The following is a 14487-nucleotide window of genomic DNA, read 5'->3' as shown; positions in this document are numbered from 1 at the left end:
CTTCGTTGCAGCGGGCGGGCTCCTCATTGCAGTGGCTTCTCTTGTTGCGGAGCGCGGGCTCTAGGCGCGTGGGCTTCAGTAGTTGGGGCTCGTGGGCTCTAGAGCGCAGGCTCAGTAGTTGTGGTGCACGGGTTTAGTTGCTGTGTGGTATGTGGGATCTTCCCGGACTGGGGATCAAGCCCGTGTGCCCGTATTGGCAGGTGGATTCTTAACCACTGCGCCACCAGGGAAGCCCGACATGCGGGATCTCAGTTCCCCGACCAGGGATCAAACCCACACCCCCTGCACTGGACGCTCGGAGTGTTAACCACTGGACGGCCTGGGAAACCACCCCCATTGCTGGTTTTAATCTGTAACCTTCGCTGTCATAAACTGTCATTTGAGGATAACTGCTTTGCTGAGTTCTGTGGGTTCTTCGAGTGAACCACTGAGCCTCCCGGTGGCCTCGAGGACCCTGAACCATGGTCTCCTCTCATCGCGATGTCTACAAAAGGGACCAGTAATTGAGCGCATATTTAGTCAGCGGACTAAGTACCTTCTACCCATTATCTCGCTGAAGCCTTTGCCACACGCTAAGAGGTAGGTAACAGTAAGCACTCCGCACGTGAGCTGTTATTATGGGCTGGCGACTTTCCAGGAGCCCTACCCTCTATTGTGAATGTATTCTTTTCCACACCCCACGAAGCGTACTAGGATCATGCCCATGTCTCAGAGGAGAACACTGAGCTGCGGGAGGGTAGGTGGCTTGCCAGGGCGCCCTGGCTGTGCAGCCCCCTCCTGGCGGTTCCCTTGCCCTCGCCACCCTGACCCGCCCGCCCGCGTTCCCAGCTTACGTAACAACAGGGTCGTGGCAGGGCTGCAGAGAGAGGCAGCAGCAATCGAAGTCCTTGACGGCATCCCGGCTCAGTCGAATGTTCTGGGTGCCGTAGCCTGAGGCCGCTGGGGACAGAGAGAGGCAGGAGATGTGCCCTTCTCCAAACCCGGAGAGAAGGGCACAGAGAGGACTCCGAGGTAGGGGGACTCAGAGTACAGGCAGACAAGAGCTTGGGCTGTGTGCCTGCGTTGGGGACAGGGCTGCGCAACCCACAGGAAGGCGTTCATCCCCAGAGGGTAAGTGACAGACAGGCCTTGTCCCTGAGGCAGCTCGGGGAAGAGGCTCGTAACTGACTCGCCTCGGGCCTTCTGGCTCTGTGACCAAGCTCAAGCGTCTGTACCTCTCTGGGCCTCAGTTTCCGCCTCTGGAATACGGCCTGACAACAGCGATTCCTTCCTCAGTGGGTGTCTGGGAGGCTTAGCATGGAAGGCACTTAACGCAGTGCCCACCACGAGGCAGGGAGAAGGTTGCTGGCTCACGTGGGCTGTTACGTTTCCAGTCATGACCACCAGTCACGTGGCTGTTACTTACACGGTCGGGGGAAAGACACACGCCCAGAAAGCACAACCAGAGGAGCAAAGTAACATGGGGACTTCAGGGTCCATTTGCGCCCCCCACCAAACCCAGTACCTGTGTCCTTCTTTTTCTCATGGTAGGTGTAGACGGCCCCCGCCGTGCAGTTCTTGCCGTGGCGCGTCATCCCGGGGGGTAAGGAAGGGGCAGCTGCCGGGCTGTGTGACCAGAGGGAGCCCACGCAGAGAGGACTGGACCTTTCTGGCCCCCGATCTGATCTGATGGGAAAGCTGGGAGTGGGGCAGGGGAAGAGAGTTTTGCACACGTTAAATGGTTAAGAAATGCCTATACCTCCAAAAAAGATATATGGCACTTAACCCTGAAAAAGACCTGAAGTTTGCTTGTGGAAGTGGTGTCGGAAGGGGTACATGTTGTGAGTTACTGTGAGGTGGTGGAAGGAGGGTTATCTGATGGAAAGTTCTAGCACCAGATGTGATCGGTGGGGCTCGTAACACGAATGGGGAACTGAAGTGCCCAGTAGATGTTCTGGATGTGTTGAGCGTGTGCTCTGTGTATGCCTACACGCTCATTTCAACCAAGCGCACCTGGGTTCATTTAGGTGCACTATGCCTTATGTTCAAATTGTTCCCTAATGTATCAATCCCACTGGAATAAATCTCGAGCTTTCAAAACAAGTGTTGGAGCAGAACTGACTGTACGCAGAACTCTGGCGAATCAACGAGAAAAACCCAGCTCCCCAAGAGGAAAATGAGCAGAGGATATGAAGAGGCGATTTACAGAAGAAGCTCAAAGACTAACAGGTAGATGGAGAGATGCCTCAAATTCTCCTCACAGGAAAACCACAGTGAGACATCATTTTAAATGTATCACTAGGCTGGTGGGTGAAACTTTGAGAGCTGGATAAGATAGGAGCTGGATAGGGTGAGGGTGGGTGATAGGAATCCCCTCAGGTGATGCTGGGGGCACGCAGGCTGGTGGTACTTCAGCAAAGCAAGTGCAGGCGATTCTGCAGTTGGGTGTATGTGCCCCAAAGGTGACACCCACTAGGGAGCATGTGTGAGGATGTTCACAGTGGCGTTATTTATACCGGAGGGGAGTCAAAGGCAACTGAATATCCCGCCCTCGCGGAATGGGTAGTGACTGCCCCTCATGGAGACCACCCAGCAGTGAGATGCAACTGACTAGGTGTGTACAGAGCATCGTGGGTGACTTTTTTTCTTTTGGCAGTGCCATGCAGCTTGTGGAATCTTAGTTTCCCAACCAGGGATTGAACCCTCGCCCTCGGCAGTGAAAGCGCCGAGTCCTAACCACCAGACCAACAGGGAATTCCTGTGGGTGGATCTTAAAAACACAATGCTGGGTGAAAAAAGTAAGAAGTAAAACAATCTGCACATGAAGAAAATGATACATTTTAAACACCTGCAAACAAAAGATGATGCATATGAGAATGACTGCCCATGTAGGGGAGGAGACTGACTGGGGGATAAATAAGAATAAATGAAATAAGAAGGAGGGGGTTATATGGATCGAAGGAATAAGACCTGCCGGGCTTGAGCCCAAGGTTGGCCCCCTACTGGCTGTGATTCTGGACTTGTAATTTCCTCTCTGAGTCCTTTGGTAAGAAGTGGGGAGAACCATGGGATCTAGTTGACACGACTGGATTGCTGTGCGGACTAAACGAGGTCATACTCAGAGCACGGCATATGGAATGTTCAGGAAATATTCTCTCTGGCTCTGTGGGTGCAAGGAGGATCCAGAAGGTGGGGGAGGGAGGCACAACCAGGAGGACCCAAAATGTAAAAAAGCAACTTCATCTTTATTTCCCGGTTCGGGATGCTTTCAGAAACTTGCCTTTCACTTTCAAAACTCAAACACAAACCTCTCCTTGAGCTACAGATCTCGCACTCCCCCTACTGGCGTCTTCCTCCCAGAAACCCGTTTTTTGTTTTGTAGGTATATTTACATAGAATAGATGCACAGACCTTAAGGATGCAGCTTGATACGTTTTGACAATTGCATACACCCTCGTAACTACCCCCCGCCCCCGCAATCGAGATGCAGAACATTTCTATCACCCCAGCCGCGGCCTCTGTGCCGCTTGCAGAAGGTAACCTTGGTGAAACACCCCAACTCCACCCACCGCCCCTCCTCCAGCTTCCCCTCACCCCCAGCTTTGGAGCAAGTCCAGCACCTGCTGCCACCCCCGCTCACCTGCCATCCCCCTCCTCCGCCCCGGCCCCCTGGCTTCCGCCCCAGCTGCCCCCTCCCCACTGGCACTCACGAAGGTCGAGTTCACCTCCTCAGGGACAAATTCCCCGCTCTATTCTTAGTTGTCAACGGCCTTGACCCTCTGCGGTATTTGGCACTGGGCTGCTTGTCTTGTAGCCAAGTTCTTTGGCTTTGTGGACCGGGACATTTTCCCTCTGAGAGAGAGAGGAACCGCTATAGATGGAGCATTTCTTTCCTTCGCCAGGCGGTCATGGGAATAATCCCAAGGGACACTGCTTGACCCCCCCCCCGACCCCCAGGCCAACTCTCAATCGTCCAACCTCAGCCACCCTCTGAGGTCCATCCCACCCCCATCTCCACTTTGGAGAGGGGCAAACTGAGGCACAGAAGTGAAGCCATTTGCCTAGGGCAGTGGTTCTCAAAGGAAGGTCCAGGGACCCCAGGGGTCCCTAAGATAGTTTCAGGGAGTCCACGAAACTATTTCTGTAATACTAAATCATGTTTGGGACTTCCCTGGTGGTCCAGTGGCTAAGACTCTGTGCTCTCGATGCAGGGGGCGTGGGTTCGATCCCTGGTCAGGGAACTAGATCCCACACGCATGCCGCAACTAAGAGTTCACATGCTCCAACTAAAGATCCTGCATGCCGCAACGAAGATCCCACGTGCTGCAACCCAGCGCAGCCAAATAAATAAATAAATAAAACAAATGTGTTTGCCTTTGTTCCTCTCCTTCTCTCAGGTGTCCAGTGGGGTTTTCCAGAGGCTGTGACTTGTGCTTGTGCATCCTTGGGTTTTAAAAATGTCTGTTATATTATGCGGACTGAACAGAGCCAGGTACAAAAGGCCATGTGTTGTTGATTCCATTTATATGAAAGGTCCAGAATGGGCAGATCCATAGAGACAGAAAGCAGATTGGTGGCTGCCACAGGCTGGAAGAAAGGGGGACCAGGGGTTGGGGGGGGGGTGACTTGTGCTTGTGCATCCTTGGGTTTTAAAAATGTCTGTTATATTATGCGGACTGAACAGAGCCAGGTACAAAAGGCCATGTGTTGTTGATTCCATTTATATGAAAGGTCCAGAATGGGCAGATCCATAGAGACAGAAAGCAGATTGGTGGCTGCCACAGGCTGGAAGAAAGGGGGACCAGGGGGGGGGGGGGGGGCGTGCAGTGGCTGCTAAGGGGTATGGGGTTTCTTTCTGCAGTGATGAAAATGTCCTGAAATCAGAAAATGGTGATGGTTGCAAAAACAGTGATTATACGGAAAACCACGAATTGTACACTTTAAATGGGTGAGTTTTGTGTCACGTGAATTATATCTCAATAAAGACAGTTTCATGTCTGTTTTCCTTTCTGATATGGCAAATCTTTTTTTCTTTCGGCCATGCAGCGAGGCATGCAGGATCTTACTTCCCTGACCAGGGATCGAACCCAGGCCCTCAGCAGTGAAAGTGCCGAGTCCTAAGCACTGGAGTGCCGGGGGAATTCCCCTGATATGGCAAATCCTGATAGACAGAACTCCCACAAACAAAAGCTTTTTGGAGTCCTTGATGATTTTTTTTTTTTCTTGATGATTTTTAAGGTCCTGAGACCAAAAAGTTTGAGAACCGCTGACCAGGGTTGACCAGGGGTCAGCAGCTTTATCGTCTCCTCAGTGAGGAAAACCTCAAAAGAGAAAACAGAACTACTGCCATCTCACGTCGCTAGCTTTTCAGAGAGGCCACGTCCAAAGTAACATCAGCTGTTATATATCCTCCTTCCCATTTTACAGAGGAGAAAACAGGCCCATGGAGTCCCCCAGCTGGCAAGTGGCAACAGAGCCAGACTCGAGCCCAGGCGGCCGGGCTCTGGAGCCGCACACCTAACCGTGTGACAGCTGCAGTCCTCCCGTGGAGGTCACAATCCAAGAATAAAGGCCAACTCGTTCCCGTTCTCCTACAGAGTCTTCAAAATCCAGAGTCTAGTCCGCTCTCTCAACACATCTCAATTCAGACACGAAAGTTTCATTGGAGAAACCTGTCCTATATTTCGGGTTCATAAAATTTACAGGAGCAAATGTACATTCACACGCCCTGCTTGTGCCAAACGTACTTAAAAGTTTTCCAGGAATTGAATCCAGTATCGGGTGCTTGAATTTAAATTAATTAAAATGAAACGATTAAAAGACACAGTCCCTTGGGGGCACTAGCCACATATCAAAGTGCCCCACAGCCTCTGGGGACTCGTGGCTACTGTGTTTAAAAAACATGACCACAATACCATTAATGCATCAATAATCCCTTAACATCCTTTACTATCCAGCTGGCATTCAAATCTCCCTTATTCTCTCCAGACTGTCTTCTTCTGCAGTTGATTCGTTTGAATCCTGAATCTCTTGGGATCAGAGAGCCCTCTGAGAATTTAAGGATGCTACGAGCCCCCTCCCTTGAATAGCACGGGTCACATGGATGCTGCAGGCCGTCCCAGGGGGGCGGAGACCTGTGTTAAAGGAACCCGAAGGGCCGATTACACTCGAGGAAATCACAGACACAAACAGGATGTGTTGGAAGCAGGAAAGAGGGAGCTCCCTACGAGCAAAAGCGAGGGTCTGAGATGTTCTATTAATAATGACTGGTGGGCTTCCCTGGTGGCGCAGTGGTTGAGAGTCCGCCTGCCGATGCGGGGGACACGGGTTCGTGCCCCGGTCCGGGTGGATCCCACATGCCGCGGAGCGGCTGGGCCCGTGAGCCATGGCCGCTGGGCCTGTGCGTCCGGAGCCTGTGCTCAGCAACGGGAGAGGCCACGGCCGTGAGAGGCCCGCGTACCGCAAAAAAAAAAAAGATAATAATGACTGGTATTTATTTAAGAGGTTTGGTGAACCTGGCCCTGTTCTAAGTATTTTATACATATTAAATCCGCCGGACGCCACGACCCAAACAGTTGCTACAAACAAGGAAACAAGAGGCAGGGAGAAGGTGCCCAAGGTCATGCAGCCGGGGTGTGACCCAGGCATGTGAGTCTGTGGCCTTCACCATCCCTGATGCTGTCTGGCTGCAGGCAGCCTCAGGCACTGTGCTGACTCAGCGTGCAATGGGGCAGCTCCTGTAATCCCGGACCTTCCCCCTGGAAATCCCGCCCCCTTCCTCCTCCCAGGCTCCATCAGGAGTCGCCTCTTCGGGGAAGCCTGAGTTAGGCATTCCTGGTGCTCCGACAATGCCCTGATTTCCGTCCATTATAGCTGCCACCCCTCAGAATTTCTTCCCCCCGCCCCACCCCAACTAGAAGCCCCTAGAGGCGGGGCCTGGGTTGGACTCCAGGATGGATCCTGGCACCTGGGGGCACAGAGACGTCAGATAGGATCAGTTAACCACTTCCAGCCCTAGGGCCGGGGGAGGTGTGTCATCAATGAATGAATCCAATCAGTATAAAAGCACTACAGGAATAGAAATGACCATCACATCCTTCCAACACTCATGCACCAGGCCCTGGGCGAAGCGCTTCACAGTTCTGAACTCATTCAGTCCTCGGGATAACCTCTGAGGTAGGTTCTCCCCATTTTAGAGGTGAGAAAACAGAGGCCTGGAGGGATTAACTGGTCTCTTCCTCAGTCTGTTCCTTGACAGAGGAGCCCTGGTGAGCTTTTCAAAAGGGAGCTTAGATCACGTCACTCCCTTCTACTGCTCCTTGGACTTGGCTCAAGGTGAAAAACAGCTTGGATAAAGAAATGTGGGAGGAATGAAAGAATTGGAAAGCCACCATTTTGCAACCCCTGATGACAACCGATTCACTAAGGCACCTGATGGCAACTGGACATCCGCAGGGCGCTAATATTCGCTAGTAGAAAGGAGAAAAACATAGCTTTACGATGGCATGTTTGTGCTGTTCCTACCTGTATCAGTCAGCTAGGACTGCCAAAACAAAATGCCATAGACTGGGTGGCTTACACAACAGACAATTTTTTTTTTTTTTAACAGACAATTATTTTCTCACAGTTCTGGAGGCCAGAAGTCTGAGATCAGGGTGCCACCATGGTTGGGTTTTGGTGAGGCCTCTCCTCCTGGCTTGCAGATGGCTGGCCACCTTCTGGCTGTGTCCTCACAGGGCGGGGAGAGTGCTTGCCCTCTGGCATCTCCTGCTCTTCTAAGGACACCAACCCCATGGATTAGGACCCCACTCTTATGACCTCATTTAACACTAATTACTTCGGGAAAGGTCCTACCTCCAAAGAGTCGTATTGGAGATGTAAGATTTCGGGTGGGGTTGGTGAAAGCGTTAAGTCTGTAAACACTACCTGAAGCCCCTGATCAATCTTACCACCCCTAAAAGTGGGACAGCCAGGCGTGAAGCTAGCAGCTCTGAAGCAGCCATGCCAAGATGCCTGAAGCTAAATTAATCAAGCCTTTCAATTTAATTTCCTGATTCTAGGAAGCCAGAGGCTACAGCAGGGATCCGCCAGAAAAGGCTAGAGAGTAAAGATTTTCACCTCTGTGGGCCACATGGCCCCTGTCACAACTACTCAACTCTGCCCTTGTATGGCAAAGCATCCGTGGACACTATGTAACTGGATGGCCATGGCTGAGTTCCAATAAAACTTCTTTTATGGACACTGGTATCTGAATCACATATCACAAAATATTATTCTTCTTTTGATTTTTTTCAATTTTTAAAAAATTGAAGTATAGTTGATTTACAGGATTGTGTTAGTTTCAGGTGTACAGCAAAGTGATTCATATATATATTCTTTTTTTTTTTTCATATATATATTCTTTTTCAGATTCTTTTCCCTTATAGGGTATTACAAAATATTGAGTATAGTTCTCTGTGAGATACAGTGGGTCCTTGCTGGTTACAGTCTTTTCCAATTATTGAAAAATGTTAAAAACCATTCTTAGTTTGCAAGCTGTACCAAAACAGGTGGTGGTTGCCAATCATCTGTCTGACAAAGGAATTGTATCTAGACTATATAAGAAATTTACAACCCAATAATAAAAAGACAAATAACCCAATTTAAAAATGGGCAAAGGATCAAAATAGACATTTCTCCAAAGAGGATATATAAATGGCCAATAAGCACATGAAAAAAATGTTCCACATCATTAATCATGAAGGAAATGCAGTCAAAACAGCAGTGAGGGACTTCCCTGGTGGTCCAGCGATTAAGACTTCGCCTTCCAATGCAAGGGGTGCGGGTTCGATCCCTGGTCCAGGAGCGAACATCCCACATGCCTCATGCCTCGTGGCCAAAAAAACAAAACATAAAACAGAAGTGGGGCTTCCCTGGTGGCGCAGTGGTTAAGAATCTGCCTGCCAATGCAGTGGACATGGGTTCGAGCCCTGGTCTGGGAAGATCCCACATGCCACGGAGCAACTAAGCCCGTGCGCCACAACTACTGAGCCTGCGCGCTAGAGCCGGCGAGCCACAACTACTGAGCCCGCGTGCCACAACTAATGAAGTCCCCATGCCTAGAGCCCGTGCTCCGCAACGAGAAGCCACCACAATGAGAAGCCCATACACTGCAATGAAGAGTAGCCCCCGCTCGCAGCAACCAGAGAAAGCCCGCGCACAACGATGAAGACCCAACACAGCCAAAAATAAATAAATAAATTTAAAAGAAAAAAAAAACAAAAACAGAAGCAATACTGTAACAAATTAAATAAAGACTTTAAAAAGGGTCCCCACTGAAAAAATCTTTAAAAAAAACAAAACCAAGAAACAGCAGTGAGATACTACTTCACACCCACAGGATGACTACAGTCAGAAAGTCAGATCATGGACTTCCCTGGCGGTCCAGTGGTTAAGACTCCGCTCATCCACTGCAGGGGACACAGGTTCGATTCCCGGTCAGGGAAGATCCCGCATGCCACTCGGCATGGCCCCCCCAAAAAAAGTTGGATCATAACAAGTGTGGAGAAATTGAAACCCTCAGACACTGAGGGTGGGAATGCAAAATGAAGCAGCCACTTTGGAAGCCTGGCAGTTCCTCAGAAGGCTAAACACAGAGTTACCATTTGATTCAGCAATTCCACCGCCAAAAGAAATGAAAACTTATGTCCACACTAAAACTTGTACACAAGTGCAAGCAGCATATTCACAATAGCCAAAAAGTGGAAACACAAATGTCCATTGACTGATGCGTGGATAAACAAAATATGGTATATCTCATACAAAGGAATATTATTTAGCTTTAAAAAGAAGTACTGATACATGCTACAAAATGGATGAACCTTGACAACATTATGCTAAGTGAAAGAAACCAATCAGGAAAAAGATTCCATTTATGTGAAAAGTCCAGATTAGGTTAATCCATAGAGAGAGGGTGTGGCAGTTGGGGAGGGGGGGTGCGGCGAGAATAACGGAGGAATAAGTGAAAGGCCATCACCATTTCAAAGAAGCAAAAAGACAAGTTCAGATGGTGGGATGATAACGGAATAACTGACCCAGTTTCTTCAATGAATCAATTGCCAAGGAAAAAAAACAGGGGTGGAGGTGAGACTGTCAGAAATTAAGAGCAACTTAAGAGGGCTTCCCTGGTGGCGCAGTGTTGAGAATCAGCCTGCCAGTGCAGGGGACACGGGTTCGAGCCCTGGTCCGGGAAGATCCCTCGTGCCGCGGAGCAACTAAGCCCGTGCACCACAACTACTGAGCCTGCGCGTCTGGAGCCTGTGCCCCGCAACAAGAGAGGCCGCGATAGTGAGGGGCCCGCGCACCGCGATGAAGAGTGGCCCCCGCTCGCCACAGCTAGAGAAAGCCCTCGCACAGAAACGAAGACCCAACACAGCCATAAACAAATAAATAAATAAATAAATAAATTTTATAAAAAAAAAAGAGCAACTTAAGAGACATAACAATGACTTGAATGGATTCTGATTCAAAAAAGTGAAACTTCTTTTTTTTAAAGGCATTTTTTCAGAAGCAGAATTTGATTATGGACCAAGTAATAGGTAATATTAGGTTGCTTTTGTAAGTGTAATAGTATGTGGTCATGGAGGAAAATGTCCCTGCTTTTCTGTGTGCATGTGTGCTTTTTAAAAATTAAAAATTTTTTTGAAAAGTTAAAGTATAGTTAATTTACAATGTTGTAAAAATACATGTGTAAAAATCCTGTTTTTTACACATGTATCCTGAGGTATTTACGGGTGAAATGTCACGATGGATAGGATTTGCCTTATATATTTAATTTTTAAAAATACCCAGCCAATATGTAAAAAAAATATTAATAATTGGTAACTCTGGGCGATAGGGATTCTTCTATTATTCTCTCACTTTTATATAAGTTGGAACGTTTTCACAATAAAATATTAAAGTGAAATTGCTTTAAGGACCCATCAAGACCCGAGTTCACACCGAATCAGTAACACCAGCAGGTTGTGAACCCAGGACTGCCTGACCCCAAAGCTCCACAGAGGAAAACGTTAACCCTACAGCTACTCCTAGAGGGAAGCGGCTGTCAAAACGGTGCAGGGAGGCGGCGGCAGGCGACTGCACAATCCTTCTCCGCCCTCCCCTTCACAGTCTGGGAAACGGAGGCCAGGAAAGGGGTGCTTCTTCCTCAACTCTCACTCATTAGACCCCTAGGAGTCCCAGTCTCCTCTTTCCCCTGGGATCCCCGGCCCATCCGTCTGCAGTGGAACTAAAACTCTCCTGAGAACTGCCGGCTGAAGGTTTGGCTACCTCCAGGGATTTCTGGGACCTGCAGTCCGGCTTCAAACTTGGGGCGCCTAGAGTGCTCTATTAAGGATTGACAGGAAGTCGGGAATTCAAAATCCTGTCCTAGTCTCCCTCAGGAGCACAAGACTCTTGCCCACCGGAAGGCGATCTCACTAACACTATCCTTCCACCGCCTGGAACTCACCTCACGAACGACTCCTCCCTCGTCGGTAGCTACATCAACTGTACCCCTACACCGGAAAGGAGCGCTGTTCTCCCTCTCCGCTCCGCTCACTTCCGCCCGGCGGAAGAGACCGGAAGTAGATCTGCCCCTATTTGCGGAGGTATCTCTTCTGGCTTGGTAAGTGCTCCCTTCTTCTCTTCCTCCCTCCGGAAACGTGAGTGGCAAGTCGAAGGTTCCGGTCGGTGAAACTGGCGTGAATAGGGGGCGTGCTTAGTGTATACTAGGCGTTTCCCTGGGCGGGCGCTTTGCGTCTCCCCAAGCCTGTGTTTAAGGACTAATCACTTCGCCCAGAGATTCTAAAGCCCGCTTACCAAAGTATATCATCCACTTTTCTGCTGAAAATAAGAGACAATAGAGAAGGGACAACTCCTCTGTCTCCACTTTATAAATGGAGCAGTTGAGAAATCGGAAGTCAGAGCCGTTCTCAGGAAGCAGGAATTTACTACGGCATACCCACCTACCCCCGGGGACCAAGGCACAAGTTTCCCGCCAGTTTCTAGATACCTAGATATCTGGAGACCTAGCTGTTTATTTCCCTAGCTCTGTCTGGCGAGCTCTCTGGGGGGAAATTGGATAGGAGGGGAGGGGGCGCCTATCCAACTCCCTAAGTGCCCCACGGTGTCGGAGACCCTGGCCTCCCTATGGGGCTCTGGACCTTAGACCCTTAATCATAAGGTCCCTTTAAATATTTTGTCCCTTACCTGAGTCCCGCCCAGGGCAGGTAATCGCAAACCCCGCCCCTCTGGCCAGAAACCAGGATTGTGCCGACTATAGTGAGCAAGGTAACCCCTCCTTCCTCTCCCCTCCCTTCTCCCCTGTCCCCCTTCACAGCTGGCTGCAGCTGGCCAAGGAGGCCCTGATTAAGGAGGAGGGGACAGTGCTCACAAGTCTAGGCAGGTAAGTGAATGTCCCTGGAGGCAGAGCTTGGCTTGGGGACCCTGGCTACCTGGCTCCCTGCTCTTATGGGACCCAGAAGTTGGGGCCCCCAAACCCAGGAGTCCAGGACCGCTGCCCCCTCCCCCAGCTCCTGGACCCCAGGATACAGGCCTCTGGTTTTACCTCTTCTGTAATCTTTGATTCTGTGGCTGAATGTGGCAATGGGCACAGAGAGGTGGATATACATGGAAATTACCAGGAAGAAGGAATCCCTATCAATGGACATGTTCATGAGCTCCTACTCTGTGCCAAAACCCATGCTGGGGGCTGCAGACACAGCAGAAAAAAAGATAAACTCCTGGCTCTGGTTTCTGGAGGGACACTGCCTTTGCTGAAATCCTGACTCTGAATCTTGCAAACTGTATGAACTTGGGCAAGTTCTTTTACTTCTCTGTGCCTTCAGTTTCCTCCTGTATCAAATGGAGATAATAATAGCACTGTGGTGAAAATGAAACTGAGTTGATAGAGGTAAATGACCTTAAACAGTGCCTGGTCCAGGATACAGGCCACATAAGTGTCTGCTATTATTATAATTCCTGGACCACAGAGTCCGGGCGGGGAGACCTGGCCTCATTCTCCAGGAGCTGAGGCACTTCTCACCTAACCACACCTGGTTCCTAGTGTCCACAAAATATGAGGAGCCACCGCTCTGTGCTGCTGCTGTACCTGGGATTGACCACCTGCCTGGACACCTCACCTAGTGGGGAGCAAGACCAAGGTGAGCGTTTGCGGGAAGAGCTGGAGTCCAGGCACAAACATCCACCTTTCTCTGGCCCAGGAAAAACCCTGCCTGCAGTTGCCTCCTCCCCCAGGACCCCACAGCTCTTCATCCCCTTAAGTTCTGGCTCCTTCATGTCCCCAGTCCTAGGAACCCTCCATTTTTCTGTCCCTTATGTCTTTTGGGTCCAGAAGTCTTCCTGGACTCCCCAGAGGCCCAGAGCCTCCTGGGCGGCCATAGGCGGATTCCACGAGCCAATCACTGGGACCTGGAGCTGTTCACGCCAGGGAACCTGGAACGGGAGTGTCAAGAGGAGAGGTGTTCCTGGGAAGAGGCGCGGGAGTACTTTGAGGACAATACTCTGACGGTGAGGGCCTGGGGTCCCCGGGGTCCCTCTGTCTTCTCCGGGACCTGGGCCGGGGAGGGGGGTCCTGCCCCTCATCTCCTTTTGCCTTCGTGCCTCAGAGATCATCAGGGAGGGCTGGTTTGGGGGTGTAGAATCTCCCAGTTGATGCCTTTCTGCCTTCTCTCCTGCCCATTCGAGGAGCGCTTTTGGGAGAACTACATCTACAATGGCAAAGGAGGTGAGTCGGGGGAGCCCTCTCATTCTGTGCAACTAAGGCAGCTCCTTTCTGTGGAGGCTGAACGAACATCCCCCAGCCCGATCTCACCCCCTCCAGGTTGCATGCTCCTGAGTTCCTGGAGGGGGTTGGTAAAGAAATCCCCTCCTCTGAGACTAGAGCCCTTGCCCGAGGAACCCACCACACCTTATTCGGGGTAGGTCCCATGCCCCCAGGAAGGAGGACAGTTGGAAGGAGAGGTTACAGCCCTGACGCCTCGGGCTCAGAGGCCCTGGCCCACCTGAGCCCCTCTTTGGAGTCCAGAGCCCCAGCCCCTTCTGCAGCTTGGTTGCTAGGGGGGTTGCTCCCTAGCAACGGGGCTGGGCTAGGCCAATTGGTGGAAGCCTGTCTGTCCTCACCTGCCCGATCAGCCCAGCCCCAACCCTTCCTCTGAGCTCTGAGGCCCCATCGTGGCTGCAGCCTTGTTGCTAAGAGGGGGCTGCTCCTTAGCAACAAAGCCTGGCCAGGCTGGACCAAGGAAGACAGCAGCACTCACTACCTGGTTGGCTTCCCCTCCCCCACAACCCCATCCTGGCTTCAGCCTGGTTGCTAAGGAGGCCTTCTTCCTAGCAACCACACCTAGCCAAGCTCAGGACCCAAGGCCTCCTGCCCACAGGAGGACCCCCCTCCAGGCACCGGGCATCTCACCCCTGAGTGGCCTGGTTGCTAGGGGTGGTTCCACCTTAGCAACAGGCCCTAAGTCTGGG

General features: G+C 50.9%; 2 protein-coding genes across 5 annotated transcripts in view; one reads left to right on the top strand and one right to left on the bottom strand.

The window, feature by feature from the left end:
• The window catches only part of NOSIP (nitric oxide synthase interacting protein), a 16084-nt gene extending 4511 nt beyond the window's left edge, over window positions 1–11573 (bottom strand). Inside the window, exons 1-4 of one of the 4 annotated variants that reach the window (XM_007112434.4) lie at window positions 11468–11570; window positions 3690–3831; window positions 1505–1677; window positions 834–939 (exon numbers count right to left, since the gene is read on the bottom strand). In XM_007112434.4, coding sequence (XP_007112496.1) covers window positions 834–939; window positions 1505–1574 — 176 coding nt within the window. In that variant the 5' untranslated portion in view covers window positions 1575–1677; window positions 3690–3831; window positions 11468–11570. Of the gene's footprint in view, window positions 1–833; window positions 940–1504; window positions 1678–2590; window positions 3646–3689; window positions 3832–11467 lie in introns of those variants that run through there. The other 3 variants (XM_007112433.3, XM_028483223.2, XM_055082096.1) reach the window with 3 other exon arrangements.
• Window positions 11574–11766: 193 nt separating this feature from the next.
• Window positions 11767–13744, top strand: PRRG2 (proline rich and Gla domain 2; the record flags this gene model as incomplete). Its single annotated transcript, XM_028483230.2, has 5 exons — window positions 11767–11821; window positions 12338–12403; window positions 13064–13160; window positions 13352–13527; window positions 13705–13744. Coding segments are annotated over exons 3-5 (301 nt in total), but the record flags the coding sequence as incomplete, so codon positions are not given.
• Between the last annotated feature and the right edge of the window lie 743 nt (window positions 13745–14487).

The sequence above is a fragment of the Physeter macrocephalus genome, unplaced genomic scaffold (assembly GCF_002837175.3).
Source record: "Physeter macrocephalus isolate SW-GA unplaced genomic scaffold, ASM283717v5 random_13, whole genome shotgun sequence".
In the NCBI taxonomy this organism is placed as follows: domain Eukaryota; kingdom Metazoa; phylum Chordata; class Mammalia; order Artiodactyla; family Physeteridae; genus Physeter; species Physeter macrocephalus.
This window is presented reverse-complemented; position numbering and strand designations above follow the sequence as displayed.